Consider the following 22,755-nt stretch of genomic DNA (forward strand, 5'->3'; position numbering starts at 1 on the left):
CAGGTCCCTGATGCTGTGAGGCAGCAGTGCTCACCACTGAGCCACTGTGCCAGTGCTTTTGTCCCAGAGTTGAAATTTCTAATACTAGAGAGCACACATTTAAGGTGAGAGGGCGAGAAGTTCAAAGCGGATGTGAGGGGCAAACCTTTTACATAGAGAGTGGGAGGAGTATGGATCCCGCTGCCAAGGGAGGTGGTGGAGGCAGGTGTGATAGGGAAGTTTAAGGGACTTTTAGGTCAGCACATGAATATGCAAAGAATGGAGAGATATGTGCCAAGGACAGCCAGAAGGGCTTAGTTTAATTTGGTGTCATGTTCGGCACAACATCGTGGGCCGAAAGGCATGTCCTTGTGGTGTACTGGTCAATGTTGTATGTTCACAGATACACACTGGGTCAGAAACAGAGTCATGCTTACTCATTGCAGGATTCCAGAAAGTATCTTCTACAACTTAAATTCCCATTTGATTACACCCCTCCTTCATCACCTCCCTCAGCCCCCTCTCCCACCACTCCAACTCCCAAGCTTCCTTTGATCCCACTGAGACTCCAACTTCAGCCTCACTCCCCAAAGGCCTGGTCAGCAGTATGTGATGTCACGATGCCTGTAACATGATTATATCACTGTCGTCTGTTCTATCACACCAGGTAACATCACTGGCTGTGTCTGTACATATGTGCTGGTCATACTGTGTTACGGATAATTTTTCCTTACATAGTATTGTACAAATGATAGCATACACCAACTTCTATGCAAAGTTCATTATTACTCATTGAGCTATTGTTCTATACACAACAAAGTCTTGCTTTTCAAGGTTAAAATAAGTACTTGCATATGCTCTGATCAAAGGCAGGTTTGCCACTTGGAAAATGGGAATTGTACCATCTCTGCATCTCTGCATCTGACATTACAAAGGCATGATTATGTTTAAATGCTTTGTTTTGTGTTTATGTATAGATCTGTATCCCCTGCTGGGAGACTGTCCACATCACCGATCAGATCTGTCAAATCTCCAATTCTTACTCGTAAATTTCAGACAACCACGGTTGTTTCTTCAGAAGTTATACCTCCTTGGAAGCAACCAGGCTATGTTTCAGCAACTGAAGCACAAAAGAGAGAAAGCAAATTAATTGCAAGTACTACACAAGATCACAGAGAAGAAAAATGGGAACGGCGAATTGGAGTCCATGGACAGATAACAATCAGTGGAGCTGCTGGTGCTGCTGAAGCTATTGGAGCTGCGCGAATGACCGCAGTTGAACGAGCTGCTGCTGGTGGTGCTGCTGGAGCTGCGCGAATGACTGCAGTTGAACGAGCTGCTGCTGAAGCTGTTGGAGCTGCGCGAATGACCGCAGTTGAACGAGCTGCTGCTGAAGCTGTTGGAGCTGCGCGAATGACCGCAGTTGAACGAGCTGCTGCTGGTGGTGCTGCTGGAGCTGTAAGAATGACTGCAGTTGAACGAGCTGCTGCTGCTGATGCTGCTGGAGCTGTAAGAATGACTGCAGTTGAACGAGCTGCTGCTGCTGCTGATGCTGCTGGAGCTATAAGAATGACCGCAGTTGAACGAGCTGCTGCTGAAGTTGCTGGAGCTGCGCGAATGACCGCAGTTGAACGAGCTGCTGCTGGTGGTGCTGCTGGAGCTGTAAGAATGACTGCAGTTGAACGAGCTGCTGCTGCTAGTGGTGCTGCTGGAGCTGTTGGAATAACCACAATTGAAGGAGGTGTTAGTGCTGCTAGAATGACAACAGTTGAACGCGATGCCGGTGCTGCTGGTGTTACTAGAATAACTACACTTGAACAAGTTACTGGTGCCCCGAGAGTTACCACAGTTGAACGAGTGACTAGAGTAACCACAATGGAAGGAGCTGCTGGTGCTGCTGGAGTTGTTACGGTTGAAGGAGGTGCTGCAGCTGTCGGAGTGACCAGTGTTGCTGCTGGCAAAGAGGTAAGGCACCTTTGCATTTTCATTCAGTGTGATCAAGTTACAAAACAAAGCATCATTAATAATTCAGGTTCTCTTATGATAGCAGAAATTAACACATTATATTCAATAAAATTTAAATTCAGAGTACAAAGGGATTAAAATAGAACTGTGTAAAATAAAAAAAAATCCTGCTTGGTTGCATGCGAAAAATATTTTACCTGTAAAAATTTAGTAATCAAAACTTGTCGAGTAAATATTTTTCAGATGTGTGTGTATATATGTAACTGCACTTTTTAAATTTATTATTTGGCATATATAACAAAATCCATTTTTTTTTGCTACAACAAACTCAGACAGAGCATGACATAGAAAAAACAGCAGCTGTTGCTACTGTAGTAGCTGCTGTTGACCAAGCGAGAGTACGTGAACCAGTTACTGTAACCACTACCACAGAAAGAAGCACTTCAGAGAAACATGTGTTTACAATACAAGCACAACTGGTTGAGGATCAGGTAGTTTGAATCACAATGAACAATAATTCCTAATTCAATTTTTGCTGCAAACATATAACCTTTTGCTCTCATAATAAATTGTCATTTAACAATTAAACATCTTTATATACACCCTAATTTTGCCACTTCTCCCCTGTTGTGGTATCAGTGAGTTTCAGTAGTGTTCCTTTGTACTTCCTTTCCTCAGGTTTGTCACTTCTCACTTGTCCCTTAGTTACCTCCCTACACTCTCATTTTGACATATTTTAGTTTCATCACAAGTCTTTTGTGAAATTGCATGTATATGTCATGTAATTTTAGATGATTTGCTTAAAATTTGTATTGATTATAAATGCCTTAATGTGTAGTGTGCATCTTTGCTGTCAAAAGCAATACCAATTTATTTCATAATAAAGCTTTACTCACTTACAGTTAGGGATGGAAACCAAAAGGTTCCTAGTTTTAAAATTCCTTAGCTAGTGTTTTGGTGATTGACAAATACTCAACCTTTAAAAGTAATTGTGTCTGTAAAAGAAGATGAACTTCCAGAAAGTTGTAAACAATATTAAATTCTCAGACCTTGAAGTGATGCATCAATCAAGCCCTAATGTGGTATTGCTTTTGAAGGTCATAGTTAATCTTGTGAAATTTAAGATTAGACTATGAGTGCTCTGGCAGACTTAGCCCTTGTTGTCTGCAGATTGAAGTTGGCAAAAAGGCTGAAGCTGTGGCTACGGTGTTGGCTGCTGTGGATCAAGCACGTACTAGACATCCTCTGTATGCTGAAGGAGTGCATTCAGAAGAGGCATCAATGGAGTATGAATATGCACAGCGGGGTGTATCTCAAAGTACCATTGAGTTTTCTGCTGAAAAGCGAACAGTTCCAGCTGAACAACATGTTGTCACCACAACTGTCAGAAAAGGGACAGTTATTGTGCCAACTGAAACACGCATTTCCTATGGCGAGCAAGATGAAAAACACATTTCACAGGTTAGACATCATTTAATGTATAAAACAACAAAGTTAAGACTAACAAAGATTCTGTTATTCATAGTAACTATGAAGACCATCTTACCAGAACTATGTTTTAATCAGTACATGCTGAATTAAACATAATAATAAAGATTTTGTTAATTACTATAGATTGAAAGAGCAGCTGAATCTGCCATCCGTCTGGACCACAAAGTTGCTAGTACAATTCCTCACTTCACTGTTTCAAAAATAACTGTAGCCAAGCCAGAAACAACCCAAGAGGTAAGGGTGCAAATTGTGCATGGCAGGCAAATTTAAAAAAACATTAATCATATACAGACAGGACTATAAAGTGAGGTGCCTAAATTGGGAAAGAAAATCCATACATTTTGTTTAATCTTTAGTCTAATCAATTCAGGGGAAATACTCTTGAACACTGCTCATAATTCTCACCAGATAAACAAAGGCCGGGAGATGTATTCTGTTTGAGACAGTCGTATAATTAAGTACAAATGACATTGGTGATTGACATTGACATTGACACACACGTTAGAGTCCCTTAGATTGAAACTTTATCAGATTCAACTTCAGCATTGAGGCCCAGACTAAATCTTAAAAATTAGTAAGGTCATTTAGGCAATTCTTGGCTTATCTCCATGGATAGCTTATTTTAAAATATTGTATAATGTGGTGGAGGGAGGTTGGTGGGAAAGAGGGCTAGTTAGTGTGGCAACAAAGGAGGGGCCATGATTGCATATATGGTGGAGACAGAATTAGATTAGATTAGATTAGATTACTTACAGTGTGGAAACAGGCCCTTCGGCCCAACAAGTCCACACCGACCCTCCGAAGAGCAACCCACCCAGACCCATTCCCCTACATTTACCCCTTCACCTAACACTATGGGCAATTTTACGTGGCCAATTCACCTAACCTGTACATTTTTGGATTGTGGGAGGAAACCGGAGAACCCGGAGGAAACCCACGCAGACGCAGGGAGAAATGTGCAAACTCTGCACAGATAGTTGCCTGAGGTGGGAATTGAACCCGAGTCTCTTGCACTGTAAGGCAGCAGTGCTAACCACTGTGCCACCGTGCCGCCCGAAAACGATCGTTCTTGGCCAAGCTCCGCAGAAAGTAATTGTACATTTTTATTTGAAAATCTCATTTTTGTTGGCCGCCAAATGTCAGTGTGGAGCAAGTTTGGCTTGACACAGTTTTCCAGACCATCACAAACCAGATATTAAATTCCTTATATATAAATATATTTATTTAAGCAGCCTATTACTTGGATAGTTATTAAAGTCCAAGCAAATGTTATGGTATAGATGTTGCAGGCAGATTTTGGATCCAGGATGTGTTTCTTGCACTTGGACTTTGACCTCATTTGACAGTTGTAAATCTTTTAGTTTTGAAGCTGGATTACCTAAATTATTTGTCATCTTAAAGCATATTACCAAAACAGAAATCATAGATTCTTGTCATTTACATTATAGAAAGCGCTTTACTAAATATCAAGAAAACATTTCTATGAACCAGTCATTTGAAATATTTTAGAAATCAGTTACAGACACCACAGTCTAATTTTACTATGATGGCAGATATCATACTTAAAGCTATTCTTGAAAATCCTTAACAGTTCACATTAGAAGTAGTAGTTTCCCTGCCGTACAGCATAATCATTATTTTTAATGGATGAATGAATAGAATTTTTTTTAAATATACTGGCCCAGAATTTGTTTGGAAAATACTGGCAATTTTACTGCATGCACAGTTATTAGTTAAGCATGTTATTAGTGATGAGGAAGATTAATTTTGAATTTGAATCACTGAAATTGTTGAACAATTTGCATTGCTTTGTCATGGACCTTGTGAAAATGGGACCTACTCATTAAATTCTCCACCAGTTTCAAGAAATTGCTACTATTGTATGATTAAAATGCATTAAGTTGTCTGCAGCACATTAATGCTGACACTTAACAATAGACCATTTTGCATGTCATCATTTAATTTTCTGTATTGCCACTCAACCTTTCCAGGCCAGATAGGGAACAATTGAAACTTCAGAATCTTATTTCTCCAGGTATTGCTTCTGGAGGTTTTAAAATTTAAAAGTTTGCATTTTAAGATATTCTTATTTTGCCTTTCCCTTTTTATTTTGATTTAATTCATTTTTGATTTTCTTTCTGTATCTAATTTCACTCCAATGCAATCTATTTCCTTAGGATGTAGGTTTGCTCGTTGAGCTGTAGGTTTGATATCCAGACGTTTCATTACCTGGCTAGGTAACATCATCAGTGGCGACTTCCAAGTGAAGCGAAGCTGTTGTCTCCTGTTTTCTATTTATATCTTTCTCCTGGATGGGGTTCCTGGGGTTTGTGGTGATGTCATCTAGTTCCTTTTCCACCATTAACATTGTTTCTTTCTTGCATTGGTTGAGGAAATAGCCTGTTCTTGAGATTCATACTAAGCTCCAAGATGTCACATTGACATTGCCCAATGTTATTACTTCATAATTTCGATAATATGGAGAACACAATACTATTTGCGCTGAGGGGGTGAGGAAAAATATGCAATGTATAAGACACAGCAACTCCTGGGCCATTATATTGTGTTTTTGCTATCTTTGTTATTTTTATATTTCCATAGTTGTATTTTTATCTCCATAATTTATACTAATAGATTAATTTTTAACAGTTACAAAGCATTAACTCAAGTTCCTGGCATCTAACATTTCTTATTGGTAGCAAGCTGGAGTACCTCATATTACTACCTCAATGTTTTCTAAACCACAAGTTTCTTGTATCCGTATTGATCATTCTATTGATCCTATTCATCTCTCACAACATTTTCTAAAAAGACCATCTAATTTAGCTAACCTAATAATCCATACCATCCCATTGTGTGACCATTAATTTAAAAAAAAACTTCAAACAATTTCTAAATCATGTAACTTTATTCTTCTTGGCTTGGTTAGGTTTCTATAGCAGGAACTGCCATTGTTAATCTGGAAAAAGAGTTGGCTGCATCTTCTGCTGTGAAGGTTACCAAGCCAGTGAAACGTCCTGTGTTAAAAGAGGCCAAAGTTGTGACAGAGGAGAGTGTCTCTCTCCAACCTCGATTTAGAGAAAGAACTGATGTGTATGAGACACGTTTTGATACTGAGATGCACAAACGTCTAGGTTTAAGTATTTCAGGCTCACTTGAAGCTGATTTTGATGTTGAACATGAGGAAGAATATGAAGCAGAAGATGAACAGGTTTGTTAATTACCCAGTAGTGTACCCTAAATATGCTAACTTTGTGTGTTCCCTACAAATTAACAACAACAATTCATGCAGAAAGTTTTGTTCCTGACCAAGAACACAGCTAACAACATTTACATCTTGCCCCCCCCATCCAAAAACCTTTATCACATATTAACTCTGTTCTCGCTATTATAATCAAAAAAAGACTAACAACATGAGTCCTCTGCAGGATGATCTTTCTGACCTTCCTAATTAATGTGTGATGTTCTCCAAAATGTAACGAAAAAGCAAAATGCTGCGGATGCCGAAAATATGAGATATCAGCATAAAATGGTGTAAATACACAGCTGATCAGGCAGTCTCTGTAGGGTGAGAAGCAGAACTAATGTTTCAGATTGATAACTTTCAGACAGAACGAAAAAAATTAGAAATGTAAGATATTGATTAATTATAGAGATAAGGGAAAGGAGTGAGAGGAAGGACAAAATAGTAGAATCAGTAATGGATGGGGTAATCCAGGAGAGATTGAATGACATAAACAAAAGCAGGTTCTCATAAATTTGTAAATACAGATTGTAAAATGGAATTTCTTTTCTTACTCTCTCATTTATTTTCTGCTTTTCAGTTCATAGAACCTGCCCCTCTACCAGTTCCAGCAGCAGTTCCTCTTACTGCCCCAAGTTTTGTTTCTGTAAGTAATTAATTCACACTACAGTGTGTGTTAAGTGGTCCAGTTTGCATGTTTTATTCTTTATATTTGTCTTTTTAACAATGATTAATTGTATCACATTTTTGCAGGGCTTGAAAAACATGACAGTCATTGAAGGTGAATCTGTAACCCTGTCATGTGAAATCACAGGACACCCTGCCCCAATCGTGATGTGGTTCAGGGAAGATTATCACATTGAAAGTTCCATTGATTTTCACATAACCTTTGAAAAAGGTATCGCTAGCATAACAATTAGGGAAGCCTTTGCAGAGGACAGTGGCCGCTTCACATGTACTGCCACCAATGATGCTGGTACTGCTAGCAGTTCATGTTATCTTCTTGTTCAAGGTATGCATTTTTGTAGCAATAATAAAAGTGATTGAAATTTGACAAACACCATTTTGTCCAAGCCATAATTGAAATGTCCTATTGTTTGTACTTTTGCAGTGTCAGAAGAGATTGAGGGCAGAGAAGAAACCTTTGCAGTATCAGAGTCAGCTGTCTCTGAAAGGAAACGGTACTTACCATCTTTAGATATCACTGTCAAAAAGGATTAATCTTACTTATTGATTTTTTTTTGTTTCTGATACTTTCTTCATGTTTTTGGACCTGCTGCTCTGTGCATTTAACTGAAATTAATGAACAGTATGAAGATATATGTAAACACATGCTAGTAACCAAGTCATTCATTATGGTCCACCAAATCACGATCCAAATTCGTTATTTGTTTATTCTCAGAGTTGAAATGAAAGTTGAAACTCTATCAGGAACCAGTATTACACCTGAGTCAGTAGAAGAAGGTGCCGGAGTCGCTCCATTCTTTATTAGAAAACCAATAGTACAGAAGCTCATTGAAGGTGGAAGTGTCATTTTTGATTGTCAGGTTGGAGGTACCCCTATACCACATGTCTACTGGAAAAAAGCTGGAATTCCATTAACAACTGGATACAGGTATAATATTCTGTTTAAATGGCATTTGAATCTTCATGGTCATTCAATTTAAACCCATGGAGTGCCAAATAAAGTAATTTTTCACTATTCATTGCAATATTAATGGAGTCAAAATAAAAAGGATTTTTAATAAAATTCCTCTGTAGGATGTGGCCATTGCCAGCATCCCCAGTATTCCTTGAGCTGATTGTCTCTAAATGCAACTAAATGTTTACTTTTATATTTAAAGTTAACTGTTCAAACACAGAGTGACCATCTGTAGTTGGAGAAATGCAACTTGGAGTTAGAGCTGCAATATTGTCACCCAGTTCTCTGATTATGCTTAAAATTGGCAAATTTAAGGGATGGGGCAATGAAATATAATGTCAGTGGATGATTAATGCAGAACCAGGTGACTCAATGAAAGCAATGCACTACAGATGCTGGAGATCTGAAATAATTCAGAAAGTGCTAGAGGAATTCAATGGGTCAGGCAGCAACTGTGGTGAGAGAAAGATGTTTCAAGTCCAACACGACTCTTCTTTGAAGCTAGCAATTAAATGGGCTGGGTATAATCTGTGATACAGCATTGTGTTCTGTATGGAAGGATACTGTATTAGGCCAATATGGAAGAACCCTACCATAATAGACTGAGTGAGTGCCAAGAATCAACATGATCCATTGTATGGTGCACTCTATCATCATCATAATCTCTGTTTCATTAACTGTATGACATGCAGCACAGGAGGAACAAAGGAATCAAGCCAGAAATCTATCTTATTAATGGACAGATATTGATCAAGATTTTTCTTTTTCCTGATTCTTGAGGCTTATTGTTAAAGTATTTTATCCTCCTTCTAGGTACAAAGTAAGTTACAACAGGGAAATGGGAGAATGCAAACTTGAGATTTCCATGACTTTTGCCGATGATGCAGGCGAATATTCCATTGTTGTTCGGAATAAACATGGCGAAATTTCTGCATCAACTCAGCTGTTGGAGGAAGGTTTGTAACCATAAAGATAATCATGAAAAGAACCTAATTTTTGACAATAACTAAATCTGCTTCACTGTGGTGATATTTAATTATGGTGATCAAATTATTCTTGAGATTAAAACATTACTTAGGTCATAACAAAATCATTTAGTTTAATTAAATTAGCTTTAATATTGAACAAATATACCTGTTATGTTTGTAATTTCCTGGGTACATAGATTCATAAAGTTTTACAGCACAAAAGGAAGACGTGCATCCCACCATGTATGTGCTGATTATCTGCAAGGCTTATCTTCTGAGTCACTTCCTTGTCCACACACTCTAGACATGATTGAATATTTTTAGGATGAGTTGTACTAGATACCGTTTCAGTGAGGGGCATAAACAAAACCTTCAGTGAATTCTTTCTGAAAGTTAGACAGCTCAACACTCCAGCTAAGACACAAATACTTTGTGTGCATCTTACGTTGACTTTGCTCTAAACTGCAAATGAAAGATTTTAAATCCTTCGCCTTCAGCATTAGCAGAAAATCATGCAGGTCGGAGCCCATTACCATGGTAGTCATCCTTATAACTTATTTCCATTTTGGTTGCTATGCCAGCTGCATTGACACCAACAAAGGGTCACTACTAGACCACAAGGGCCATAACTGACCACATGGCTGAAATCACAGGTGTGCTACCCACTTATATGTGTGCTACACACGTCCATATTACTATGCTACCTGAGCCAGTATGGAAGAACCCTACCATAACAGACTGAGTGAGTGTCAAGAATCGTCATGATCCATTGCATGCTGCACACTATTGCCATCATGAGAGGACAACTCCTTTTCATTAACTATATGACTTGCAGTTCAGGAGGAACAAAGGAGTCAACCTCAGAATCTGCTTTGTTAATGGACAGACCAGGCAGAAGCCATCAGAGTGCAATATCAATAAATGTGACCCCAATTCCCCATCCACCAACCGTCTACATTTTCTCTTCACTCTGTAACTATGACAGCATCCACCTGGCTGCAATGTAGAAATAAAAACCATCAAAAAATAAATATTTCAGACAAAATTTATAATTCACATTATTCCATTTGTTTGTAGAGGTCAACTAATTACTCGTGTACATTCCTTTCAAGATTTTCTTCTTGAGTCTTTGCCTCTCTTGGTGCTCCTGTGCAGTGTTACCCTCTGCTGCTGAAATTCAATGTCGGAAATTACGCCTAGTCATGAAGAATGACCTTGAGCAACTTGCCCAGCTGCAGGCAGCACCATCACAGTTGTGCTGGCTGGCTTGTTGACACAAAATAGCTCGGGTTCTGGTGGAGCACCAGTGGTGGGAGGGTGAGTGTTGTCCTCTGGAGAGAGGAAAACAGTTTTGGACTCCTCTTCCTTCCAAGTCATAGGAATAGGGCTAGGTTATTTGGCCTATCTAGCCTGCTTGTCAATTCAATTCATCCTGGTTGTTCACCCACCTCAAAGCAACTCTCCTGTTCAATCTCCATATTCCATGATGTCATCAGTCTCCAGAAATCCATTGATTCCCAACTTGAAATGCTCAATGCCTGAGCTTCCATTGCCGTTTGAGGTAGAGAATTCCAAACATTCAGCATACTCTGAATGAAGAACTTCCTCCTCATCTCAGTATTAAATTACTTACCTCTTACCCTGAGATTATGTCCCCTGGTTTCAGATTCAACAGCCAGGGGAAACCCCTTATCCACATTTGCTAGCATGCCAGACAATATTGATACTGATTTCAGGGCACCCCCTGTTTATGTCCCAAATAAAAGCAAAATACTGCGGATGTTGGAAATATTAAATAAAAGAATGCTGAAGAAAATCAGCAGGTCTGGCACCATCTGGAAGGAGAAACAGAGTTAATATTTTGAGTCTGAAATGACTCTTCATCAGAATATTCTGAAGAAGTCGTATTGGGCTCAAAGGTTATTCCTGTTTCTCCACAGATGTTGCCAGACCTACTCAGTTTTCTGGCTTCTTCAGTTTGTATTTAATGTTTGTATTCCTCCGACTGTGAAAATAATTAACATACCATTTTTACCTCTGTATTAATTTGCCATTTGATGGCTTGAGCTTTTATAACTTCCATGTTGTTCTAATTCTTATGCAATTTACTTTTAGCTGATTATGAGCTTTACATGACGGAACATGAGGAGATAACTGAGCGAGTAGAATTAGTAACAGAGTATGTTCAAGAGCCCAAAGTTGCAGAAGTAGCACCAACAATTTTCATGACCGAATATGAAAAAGAGCAAGCACTGATCAGGAAGAAAATGGGCAAAAGTGCAGCCATGATGAAAACCATGACAGAAGAACAGGTGAGATCCATCTTAGAAATAGTTTACATTTAGAACTGCAGCGTGAAATTATCACATTTGATTTGTAATGCTGAGTGGTGACTTGTTTCCTCATTGCTGTGGTTAAATTAAGTCATTCTCAAATGACAGGAAAACACAGCTTACATTATTATTGTTTAACTTTGGATAAATTCATCTTAGCAACCAATGTTCTACCTCAATTTTTTCAATTTTGCTGACGTGCACAATGAATGGACAAAAACAATGACAACTGACGTTTACAAAGTGTCTTTAATGTAGCAAAATATACTTCACTGGTACATTATAAAACCAAATATAATATCAGGCCAAATAAAATGATTTTAGTTCCAAGAAGAATGTACTCAGGAGTAGCCTCATGGAATCATAGAATCTATCTATAGAAAGAAAGTATTTGGCCGATCAAGTTCACATCAGTCCTCAACAAGAATAATTCAGCCTGTCTCACACCTCTGCCTTTGCCCCAGAACCCTTTACTTTTTAAAACTTCTTTAGGTGCTTTCCAAATTCCACATGAAAATCAGTATTGAATCTGCCTCATCACCCTTACAGACAATGTATTCCAGGTCCTGACCATATGATGGGTCACCTTTATTTCTATTACTTCTGGTTTCTTTGCCAGTGTCCTAAATCTATGACAGTTGGAACTTGACACTTATGCCACAGATAATAGTTTCCCTCTATCTGCTACAGCTAGATCTTTCATATATTTGAATACTTCAATCAAGACTCCTCCCAACATTCTCTAAGGAGAACTACACTGGCTTCTCCAAACTATCTTTGTAATAACTGAAATCCTTCGTGGCTGAAACTGTTCTCATAAATGTATTCTGTAATCTCTCAAAAGCTTTTGCATTCTTCTTCAATTGGGGTGTACAGATAAATGATTCAATGGATGAACAGATGGTGTAATTTAATATTTTTGCAGTTACCAATAATTTTTTAAAAACTGGGTATCACTTACATTATTACAATTTTCATGAATGGGGATTGTGTCTGGTTGAGTGTATAGAACAAACAATGCATGTAGTTATTTTCTAAACATGTACCTCAACCAGAAGAGAATAGTGCGTGATTATAAAGCAGCCTGATACATGCATCAATTTGGGAGCTCTTTCATAAATTGATTTTATACTTTTGAAAAGCTACGCAAATGGTATCACAACTGTAGAAATTAAATTGTCAAAATTATGTGGAGTGTTCAGGTGAGGTGGAATTGAAAAGTGAGAGATAATTGGATCAGGTGAGCAGTCATAATTTAGTCACCATTTTAAAGTCACACACTTCAGATCCAAACTACTTCCTGCTTAAAAAAAAAATTCCTAATGTCTCTATTGCCTTTTTTGGCTAATCATCTTACATCAGTATTCATAGAATTCTCACAGTATGGAAGCAGGCCATTCAGCCCATTGAGTTCTCACCAACCCTCTGAAATGGTCCCACCTGGACTCACCCCATCCCTGTAACCCTGCATTTCCCATGGCTAACCAACCTAGTCTGCACATCCCTGGACACTATGGGCAATTTAGCATGGCCAATCCACCTAACCTGCACATCTTTGGTCTGTGGGAGGAAACCAGAGCACCCGGAGGAAACCAATGCAGTCATAGGGAGAATGTCCAAACTCCACACACACAGTCACTCGAGGGAGGAATTGAGTCCAGATCCCTGAAGCTGTGAGGCAGCATTGCTAACCACTGAGCCACTCTTCCACCCTCCTCTGTGGTTCTCCTATGCTGAATCATGCTACCAACTGAAGGGAGTCTAGGCCTAGAGGGCATAATCTCAGAATAAAGTTTCCGTTCAAAGGCAGAAATAAGCAGGAATTTCTTTTTGGAGAGGAGTGAATTTGTGCAATTCCTTACTGCAGAGGGCTGTTGAGGCTATCTGTTAATTTATCCAAAGCAGTGAAAGACAGATTTTTAATCAGCAAGGGATTCAACAGTTATGGGAAAAATACAGGAAAGCGAGCTAAGGACTTTCAGATCAACTATGACTTCATTGAATGCTAAGGCACACTTGATGGGCTGAATGGCCAATTATCCCTCCACCTTGCAGAGCAGTTTCTCCATATCAGCTCCATAAGGAGAATATCCTTATCAAATATTCTCTCTACCTTCTCTTAAAAGAGAAGACCTCAAATTTTCCAATCTATGTATATAATTGATTTCCTTATCCCTAGAGCCATTGTGAACCTATTCTGCATGCTCTTAAATGCTGTCACCTCCTTCCTAAAATGTGTTCCTGAGAACAGGACACTATTTATTTATCCAGTTTTATCCAGATTCATCATAACTTCTTTGCTTTTCTACACTGTTTCTATTTATAAAACTCAAGGCCTAAATTTCACTCGCAGCCTCCCCTGCCACCTTCTGTGATTGTGTACATATATCCCCTTTTCCTCTATTCTAGCACTGCCTTGAGAACTATACCTTTTATATTTATCCTCACATTTTTCATCCAAAGATTAATTAGTTTTCTAATTGTCTGCATTAGACTGAACTTAATCTTTAATTTATTAAATATTAGTAACAAAGAAGTAACAAAGAAGATTGATGGCAGAGCAATAGATGTGATCTATATGGACTTCAGTAAAGCGTTCGACAAGGTTCCCCATGGGAGACTGATTAGCAAGGTTAGATCTCATGGAATACAGTGAGAACTAGTCATTTGGATACAGAACTGTCTCAAAGGTAGAAGACAGAGGGTGGTGGTGGAAGGTTGTTTTTCAGACTGGAGGCCTGTGACCAGTGAAGTGCCACAAGGATCGGTGCTGGGTCGTCTACTTTTTGTCATTTACATAAATGATTTGGATGCGAGCATAAGAGGTACAGTTAGTAAGTTTGCAGATGATACCAAAATTGGAGGTGTAGTGGACAGCATAGAGGGTTACCTCAGATTACAACAGGATCTTGACCAGATGGGCCAATGGGCTGAGAAGTGGCAGATGGAGTTTAATTCAGATAAATGCGAGGTGCTGCATTTTGGGAAAGGAAATCTTAGCAGGACTTATACATTTAATGGTAAGGCCCTAGGGAGTGTTGCTGAACAAAGAGACCTTGGAGTGCAGGTTCATAGCTCCATGAAAGTGGAGTAGCAGGTAGATAGGATAGTGAAGAAGGCATTTGGTATGCTTTCCTTTATTGGTCAGAGTATTGAGTACAGGAGTTGGGAGGTCATGTTGCAGCTGTACAAGACATTGGTTAGGCCACTGTTGGAATATTGCGTGCAATTGTGGTCTCCTTCCTATCGGAAAGATGTTGTGAAACTTGAAAGGGTTCAGAAAAGATTTACAAGGATGTTGCCAGGGTTGGAGGCTTTGAGCTATAGGGAGAGGCTGAACAGGCTGGGGCTGTTTTCCCTGGAGAGTCGGAAGCTGAGGGGTGACCTTCTAGCGGTTTACAAAATTATGAGGGGCATGGATAGGATAAATAGACAAAGTCTTTTCCCTGGGGTCAGGGAGTCCAGAGCTAGAGGGCATAGGTTTAGGGTGAGAGGGGAAAGATATAAAAGAGACCTAAGGGGCAACTTTTTCACACAGAGGGTGGTATGTGTATGGAATGAGCTGCCAGAGGATGTGGTGGAGGCAGGTACAATTGCAACATTTAAGACGCATTTGGATGGGTATATGAATAGGAAGGGATGCGGGCAGGTGGGACTAGATTGGGTTGGGATATCTGGTCAGCATGGACAGGTTGGACGAAGGGTCTGTTTCCATGCTGTACATCTCTATGTCATTCCATCAACTGTTCTATAACATTTTGAACTTCCACACTGTCCTCCTCATTCTTCACAATCCAATACTTTGACATTGTGCACTGTACACCAAAATCTTGCTCATTAATAAAAATCATGAACAGCAGGCCTTCTTTAGAAGTTCAACTATAATATTTCATCCACTCAAGGGGTGGGTGTTTGAAAATGGACTTGTGGATGGTGTCCTTTTCCCTCGATAAATAAATGGATTTATAATGGAGGAAGATGATGATGGTGAGAAGCAGACAAGTGGTTGGAAATGGTTTTGTCAATGATTGAGACATTGCCAATTTAAAAGCAATGGGTTATTATTATATTTAGAAAATGACCATGAATGTGAGTAGAAGAATCTTTATGGAAGCATTGATTGTGGGAGAAGGGCAATGCATTCAGAGGTGAAAGTTCCAAAAATTGCTAGAGCACACCTTGGAAGAGCAAATTGTGTTATGCTATTTCCTGCATGAACACTTTTTAAAAGTTCCTTAAACGTTCTCTTCGCTTTCCCTCTTTCAGTTGGATTGTTCTCATTATCTTAAGTCTCCATTCATTTCTATGGTTTCCAGTTCTTGGACTCTTACTGGTGATTATATAAGCTAAACATTCTTTAGAACTTCCCATAATAACACTCCAAATACTGCAGACAGCTCTGTAACTTTGGTCTAATAGATGCTTTTTTGTTTCAATTAATGGTTTTGTTGTTCTTGTACTCTGTTCTGCAACGTGTATTATCTGAACAGTTCTTGGTTTTCATTATGTTGTATTTATACATGTTAAAATTTCTACCTGGATTTTTACATTTCAGGAATTATATCAACTGAATCCCCAGGCCTCTGTTTCTCCACTCCGTTATCAAGTTAATTCTGCACCTCCATCTTTGTTATTTTACATCATCTTTATAATTTTACATAATTATGTTTATGTGCTGTGGCCATTTTGTAAAGGTAGTTGATTAGACCAGTCTTATTTTGTGCATTGTTTATGAATATTTTAATCTATTGCTCATTGTCAACCAGAAAGCAATTTTTTTTTTTAGGAATACCACATTTCTTCATTTGAAGAGCGACTTATCAAAGAAATTGAGTTCCGAATCATCAGGATTACTTTGGAAGAACTTCTTGAAGAGGATGGTGAAGAAATGGTGTTGGATATTCCTGCAGAAGAAACTATCGCACCAGGATTTGATTCAACTTTGAAAAGTTTTAGAGTTCTTGATGGCAGTGGTGTGACTTTCCATTGTAAAGTGTCTGGTTATCCATTGCCCAAGGTAAACAATCTTTTCACCAGAAGCCACATTTCCCATGACGAACATTTAAGATGAAATTTGTTTCTAATAAGATATGATGGTTGATAATGAAAGGATGAAGACATGTATTTACAATTTAAAATGCCTGTATAAACTTTCCTTTTAAAATGATCATCTTGATGATGTGCATTTTATATTCTTATAGGTTGTATGGTTCAAAGATGGTAAGCGCTTGAAACATGGACAGCACTACCAGATGGATATTTCTCAGGATGGCAGAGCTAATCTGCGTATTGCTGCAGTTTTGCCAGAAGATGAAGGCATCTATACCGTGTTTGCCAGCAATGCCAAGGGAAATGCTATTAGCTCTGGAAAGCTGTTTATTGAACCTATTGGTGCTCCCACAGGCCACGTGTATTTACCGACAACAGAAATAATGAGGAGAATGCGGTACTATTTATTAACCACTATTTACTTTGTGTTCATTTCATATGGTGTGCTTACATTCTGTGCAATTCAGAAAATGTCAATATTGATTAGCTAGTGATCTCAAATAATGTTAAATTATTTTTCCCCTTTTGCAGTTCCGTGTCTCCTCGCTCTCCAAGTCGTTCACCAGCTCGTCGATTAGAGGATACAGATGAGACTCAACTAGAGAGACTGTACAAACCCGTTTTTGTTCTGAAACCTACATCATTTAAATGTTCTGAGGGACAGACGGCTAGATTTGACCTTAAAGTTGTTGGTCGACCAATGCCTGAGACATTATGGTTCCACAATGGTAAGAATAATGTTTTGCCATGTCATAATATTCTGCGTTGTTGTCTACAAATAATATGGGAAATGAAGTAGCTAATTCAATATCCACTTCTGTTACAGGCCGTCAGATTGTAAATGATTACACACACAAAATAGTAGTGAAGGAAGATGGGATTCAGTCCCTGATTATTGTTCCTGCTCTGCCAAATGATTCTGGTGAATGGACTGTTGTGGCACAAAACAGAGCTGGCAAAACCTCAGTATCTATGACACTATCTGTTGAAGGTACACAATATTTGACTGTCTTGTCAATTAATAAAAATTCAAACTTGTAATTATTTGAGGCAAATGTGCTGCAAGACTTTTGTTTATTGTTTCTGTGTTTGTTGTAAGAGACGAATTATATTCATAGAGATGAATAATGAGAGCATCAGGAATGCTGCTCTAGTATTTTGTGCAGCTGCCCAAGAATGAGCTGAGTGTACTTCAAAATATAAACATCTAGTTCATTACAATTCATACTTTGCTCCATGTGTATTTCTTAGAGCATACTAAGCTATAGAAATAGGATTTCTGGTGCCTAGCAACTAGAATAAACAAGCGTTGAAATAGAATTGCATGTGATTATAATGGGTCTTTTAAGGCAGCATACTGAGCAAGACATATAGAGGGTCTTTCTACTGGTGTATCAGATTACCCAAACTTGAAAAAATGTTTGCTTTTGTCAGATCTTCCCTTCCAGTGCCATATAATTCCCTTGCAGCATATAATGCATGAATGAAGTGCTGAGCAAGTGAATCAACTGCTGGATGACTGCAAAGTTAGCTACATTTTACTAAAATGGCCTTGCTGACTGTTGTGTCACTGTGCCTGTAAACTCAATGTGCATTTGAGCTAGCTGGCCATATAGAGAATTATAGAAACTACAGGTATAATCGTTTTGTTTTCAGACTTAACTCAAAAGTCGGAGAGATTAGCAGAGAGAATCCTGTGCCATGTTAAGATGTGAAAGCCCAACTGAAGGTCTTTTCTAATGGTAATGGGAGCCTGATCAAGGATGTCCTGGCTTTCAAACACTGTTTACTGAATACAGGCCAGCAGTTCTCATACTCCGCAGTGCCAATGATATGGCTTTGATAGCTGCCTGTACAAACTCCCCTACCCCATCCCCCCAGGTGGAGGACTGACCACGAATCAAATGACTATTGTTTGGGATGGTTATTAGATATCAGGAATTGCGAGTCATGGGGAGCAGGATCCTTGGCTTCAGAAGGAAGGGTCAATGCCCTCCTGCCCTGTATTGAGTCTCTCAATTCTTCAGATTAGGGGAGCCACCCAAACTATTTGCAGCTAAAGTGGGAATAGGCCATAAGTGGTCATTAATTGACTGACTATTCAAGGCCTGAATTAGTGGTGGGATGGGAATGTCAAGTTTATGCTTTTTTGCTCAGAACTTTATTCAGATGGAGCTTGAAAGATAGCGAGGTTCTGATATGTCTGTTGCACCTTTCAATGGGATCATAGCTGATTTGTGATCCAACTCCTTGTCTTTGCTCCAAGTGGATTGAAGCCCAAATAAGCTTCAGACTTCCATACTTAGATATAGCAAGAGCCAGTGTATGTCACATGCCAAGATAGCAGATTTGACATTATATTATAAAACTTATTTTGTACATTTTATCGAGAAATTGTAACTTTTTATATAATTTGTCTGTCTTTACATTGCATTTTGAGGCAGAGATGATGCACAGTGATCTGGGGTTTCAAGGTTTTGACATTGATAACTTAAAATTGATAACTCCCAAGATGCAAGAGTGAGACAACAAGAGTTTCTCCTTTTATGAGCAAACATTTTGGCTGCAGTCTGTGCTTTTGCTATGCATGGTAACATTGGGGACCCAAAATGTGAAACAGTAGCCCTCACCCAACAGAAAATTGAACATCAATATCTTACTCCTATGGACCAATTAAATTGGCAAAATGCAATCTTTAAGTACACTTTGAGTTTATGTATGTAGTTGCATATTCATATTTTTGAGCAGCAGTTTTAAAATTAATTATTTTTGTTACAGCTAAAGAACATTTGTTGAGACCACAGTTTGTGGAGAAATTGAAAAACCTCAGTGTTAAAGAGGGTGCTCCTGTTGCAATGGCAGTGAAAGCTGTTGGAAACCCAAATCCTGATATTGTATGGCTGAAAAATAGTGATATAATTGTCCAACACAAGTATCCTCATATCAAGTAAGTGCATTACAATTTAATGAATATTAATTGCAATGTGCATGTATGCATTTATATTATTTGCTATATCATAATTTCTACTTATTTGTATTTTAGGATTGAAGGTACTAAAGGAGAAGGAGCACTTAAAATTGCTTCTGCGGCAATTTATGATGCTGCCTGGTATACTGCAACTGCCATCAATAAAGGAGGTCGTGACACAACAAGATGTAAAGTAAATGTTGAACTTGAATTTGCTGAACCTGAACCAGAAAGAAAGCTAATCATTCCAAAGGGAACATATAAAGCGAAGGAGATATCAGCTCCAGAGCTAGAACCGCTCCATTTACGTTATGGCCAGGAACAGTGGGAGGAAGGTGATTTGTATGATAAAGAAAAGCAACAGAAACCACATTTCAAGAAGAAAACTAGTTCTGTGAGGCTTAAATGTTTTGGGCCAGCACATTTTGAATGCAGACTAACACCAATTGGTGATCCAACAATGGTTGTTGAGTGGTTACTTGATAGTAAGCCTCTTGCTGCAGCAAACAGACTACGCATGATCAATGAATTTGGATATTGCAGTCTGGACTTTGAAGTAGCATATCCCCGGGATAGTGGCATCATCACCTGTAGAGCTACAAACAAGTATGGTACTGATCAGACATCAGCAACTCTCATTGTAAAAGATGAAAAGAGTCTTGTTGAAGAATCTCAATTGCCTGAAGGCAGAAGAGGGATGCAGCGAATTGAAGAACTTGAAAAACTAGCCCATGAAGGTGCACTGACAGGTGTTTCGGAAGAACTGACAAAAGAGAAGACAAAGCCTGAAATAGTTTTGTTCCCAGAACCAGCAAGAGTGATGGAAGGTGAAATTGCACGTTACCGGTGTCGTGTCATAGGCTACCCTCAACCAAAAGTCAACTGGTATCTTAATGGACAACTTATTCGTAAGAGCAAGCGCTTTAGGCTGCGGTATGATGGTATTTATTACCTGGAAATTGTTGACTGCAAATCATATGATTCAGGTAATGTCAAAGTTACAGCAGAAAATCCTGAAGGGGTCGTGGAACATACAGTGAAACTAGAAATAACTGAACGAGAAGATTTTAGGTCGATTTTGCGACGAGCCCCCGAACAGAAAGTTGACATTGGCCCATCAGAACCAGCCAAGCCATTTTTTGAAGTCATTAAGGTAGAAAAACCAGCAGATGCTGCAACCAAAGAAGTGGTGAAACTTAAAAAAGCTGAAAGAATTGTTCATGAGAAACAAACAGAGGAGACTGAAGAACTGCGTAGCAAGTTTAAACGTAGACAAGAGGAAGGTTATTATGAAGCTATTACAGCAGTCGAACTCAAATCACGTAGAAAGGATGAAGCTTATGAAGAAATGCTGAGAAAAAGAAAGGAAGAACTTCTCCATTGGACCAAAGAAGTACCTGAGGAGGAGAAGAAACCACTTCCTCCTCAAGGCACTGTCACCATTCCAACTTTTAAACCAGACAAGATTCAGTTATCACCAAGTATGGAAGCCCCCAAAATTTTGGAACGTATTCAGAGTCAGACAGTGGCTCGTGGAGATGAGAGTCATTTCCGTGTTAGAGTGGTAGGCAAACCAGACCCTGAATGCCAATGGTTTAAGAATGGGGTGAAACTTGAAAAATCTAACCGAATTTACTGGTATTGGCCTGAAGACAATGTTTGCGAACTTGTAATTCGAAATGTTGTACCTGAAGATTCTGCCAGCATAATGGTGAAAGCTATCAATGTGGCTGGCGAAATCTCAAGCCATGCTTTCCTGCTTGTACAAGGTATTTAACTTTGTTCACTAATTGGTAGGGGCATGTTTTTAAAATAACTTTTCATCTGGTATTTACAGTTTTGTGTTTTTTTTTTATTTTCAGCCAAGCAAGTGATTACGTTTTCTGAGGAATTGCATGATGTCAGGGCAAAAGAGAAAGACACCATGGCAACTTTTGAATGTGAACTGTCAGAACCATTTATAAAAGTAGAATGGTTTAAAAACGATGTGCAGATTTTCTCTGGTGACAAATACCGAATGCATTCTGACCGAAAAGTTCACTTTCTGTCTGTATTGACAATTAGTATGAATGATGCTGCAGAATACACTTGTGCTCTTGTTGACGATCCTTCTATAAGATCAACAGCTAAACTTATTGTTGAAGGTAAGAAAAGTTCTTGAGCAGCAAAGCAATAACGAAATGACTGTATCACAATAGACAGCATGCAAACTGTAATTGAAATTAGAGATCCTGATTTTGTACAAAGATTGTTCCTGCCAAGTTATGATGAATTTTGCTGCTCCTCTCTCCATAATATCTATTGATTAAGTTACCAAGCAAGAAATAATGGATATTCGATACGTAATGCACATTAACAATATTAACATTACATTTTCAGATCTGCTTTCAAAATAATTTATCACATAGTAAAAGATTATCCGACAATAACAAGAACATTTGTCTTTTGCCTGCTACACATGAAAGCATTGATATTCATAGATTATAAGAAAATGAAGCAGGAGGAGGTCATTCAACCCTTTGAGATTTCATTTATCCCCATTCAATAAACCTAATTGTGGCCTTAACTCCATTTTCCCGTCTACCCCTGTGTCTCTTAACTCCTTTATTGGTCAAAAAATTTGTCTAACGCAATCTGAAATAGGCTTGATGACCCCACCTCCACAGCTTTCAATGGAAGACACTTTGAAAACGAATGACTCTTAGAAAATAAATTCTTCCTTATCTGTCTTAAATGAGAGATGCTATATTTATAAACTCTGCCCTTGTTCTAAATGTCCTTATTAGAAGAAACAGCATCTACCATGTCAAGGTCCCTCAGATTCTTACGAGTTTCAGTAATATCACCTCCCATTCTATTAAATCAATGAATCTCAGCTCAACCTGTTCAACCTTTCCTTACATGAGTGTTGAAAAAGAATGAAATGAAATGTCAAGTTTCATGTTCAGAATGATGATACCCAGTTACTCCTAAACACTATGTCTCTTTGCCACTCTGTTGCATGTGATTGGTCACAATGATTGTCCTATGACCAGTCTTAGCACAGCAGAAATTTTCTCCAATTCCAAAATCTCCATTTCCCAGCATCCAATTCCATCCCTCCCGGATCGTTGTCT

At 38.7% G+C, this 22,755-nt stretch overlaps 1 protein-coding gene across 6 annotated transcripts in view; it reads left to right on the forward strand.

The window, feature by feature from the left end:
• LOC122551920 (titin) overlaps nt 1-22,755 on the forward strand; it is a 348,465-nt gene that overhangs the window by 12,264 nt on the left and 313,446 nt on the right. For 5 of the 6 annotated variants that reach the window (XM_087988975.1, XM_087988977.1, XM_087988978.1 and 2 more), the window contains exons 7-24: nt 957-1,944; nt 2,277-2,435; nt 3,115-3,405; nt 3,559-3,669; nt 6,365-6,646; nt 7,260-7,325; nt 7,433-7,691; nt 7,791-7,860; nt 8,082-8,294; nt 9,135-9,277; nt 11,405-11,601; nt 16,409-16,639; nt 16,824-17,068; nt 17,203-17,399; nt 17,498-17,662; nt 19,450-19,618; nt 19,715-21,408; nt 21,502-21,783. In XM_087988975.1, coding sequence (XP_087845101.1) covers nt 957-1,944; nt 2,277-2,435; nt 3,115-3,405; nt 3,559-3,669; nt 6,365-6,646; nt 7,260-7,325; nt 7,433-7,691; nt 7,791-7,860; nt 8,082-8,294; nt 9,135-9,277; nt 11,405-11,601; nt 16,409-16,639; nt 16,824-17,068; nt 17,203-17,399; nt 17,498-17,662; nt 19,450-19,618; nt 19,715-21,408; nt 21,502-21,783 — 5,762 coding nt within the window. The remainder of the gene's footprint in view (nt 1-956; nt 1,945-2,276; nt 2,436-3,114; nt 3,406-3,558; nt 3,670-6,364; nt 6,647-7,259; nt 7,326-7,432; nt 7,692-7,790; nt 7,861-8,081; nt 8,295-9,134; nt 9,278-11,404; nt 11,602-16,408; nt 16,640-16,823; nt 17,069-17,202; nt 17,400-17,497; nt 17,663-19,449; nt 19,619-19,714; nt 21,409-21,501; nt 21,784-22,755) is intronic. The other variant, XM_087988979.1, reaches the window with a different exon arrangement.

The sequence above is a fragment of the Chiloscyllium plagiosum genome, unplaced genomic scaffold, assembly GCF_037043375.1.
Source record: "Chiloscyllium plagiosum isolate Xiang-an unplaced genomic scaffold, Cpla_swu_hap1 HiC_scaffold_7, whole genome shotgun sequence".
Classification (NCBI taxonomy): domain Eukaryota; kingdom Metazoa; phylum Chordata; class Chondrichthyes; order Orectolobiformes; family Hemiscylliidae; genus Chiloscyllium; species Chiloscyllium plagiosum.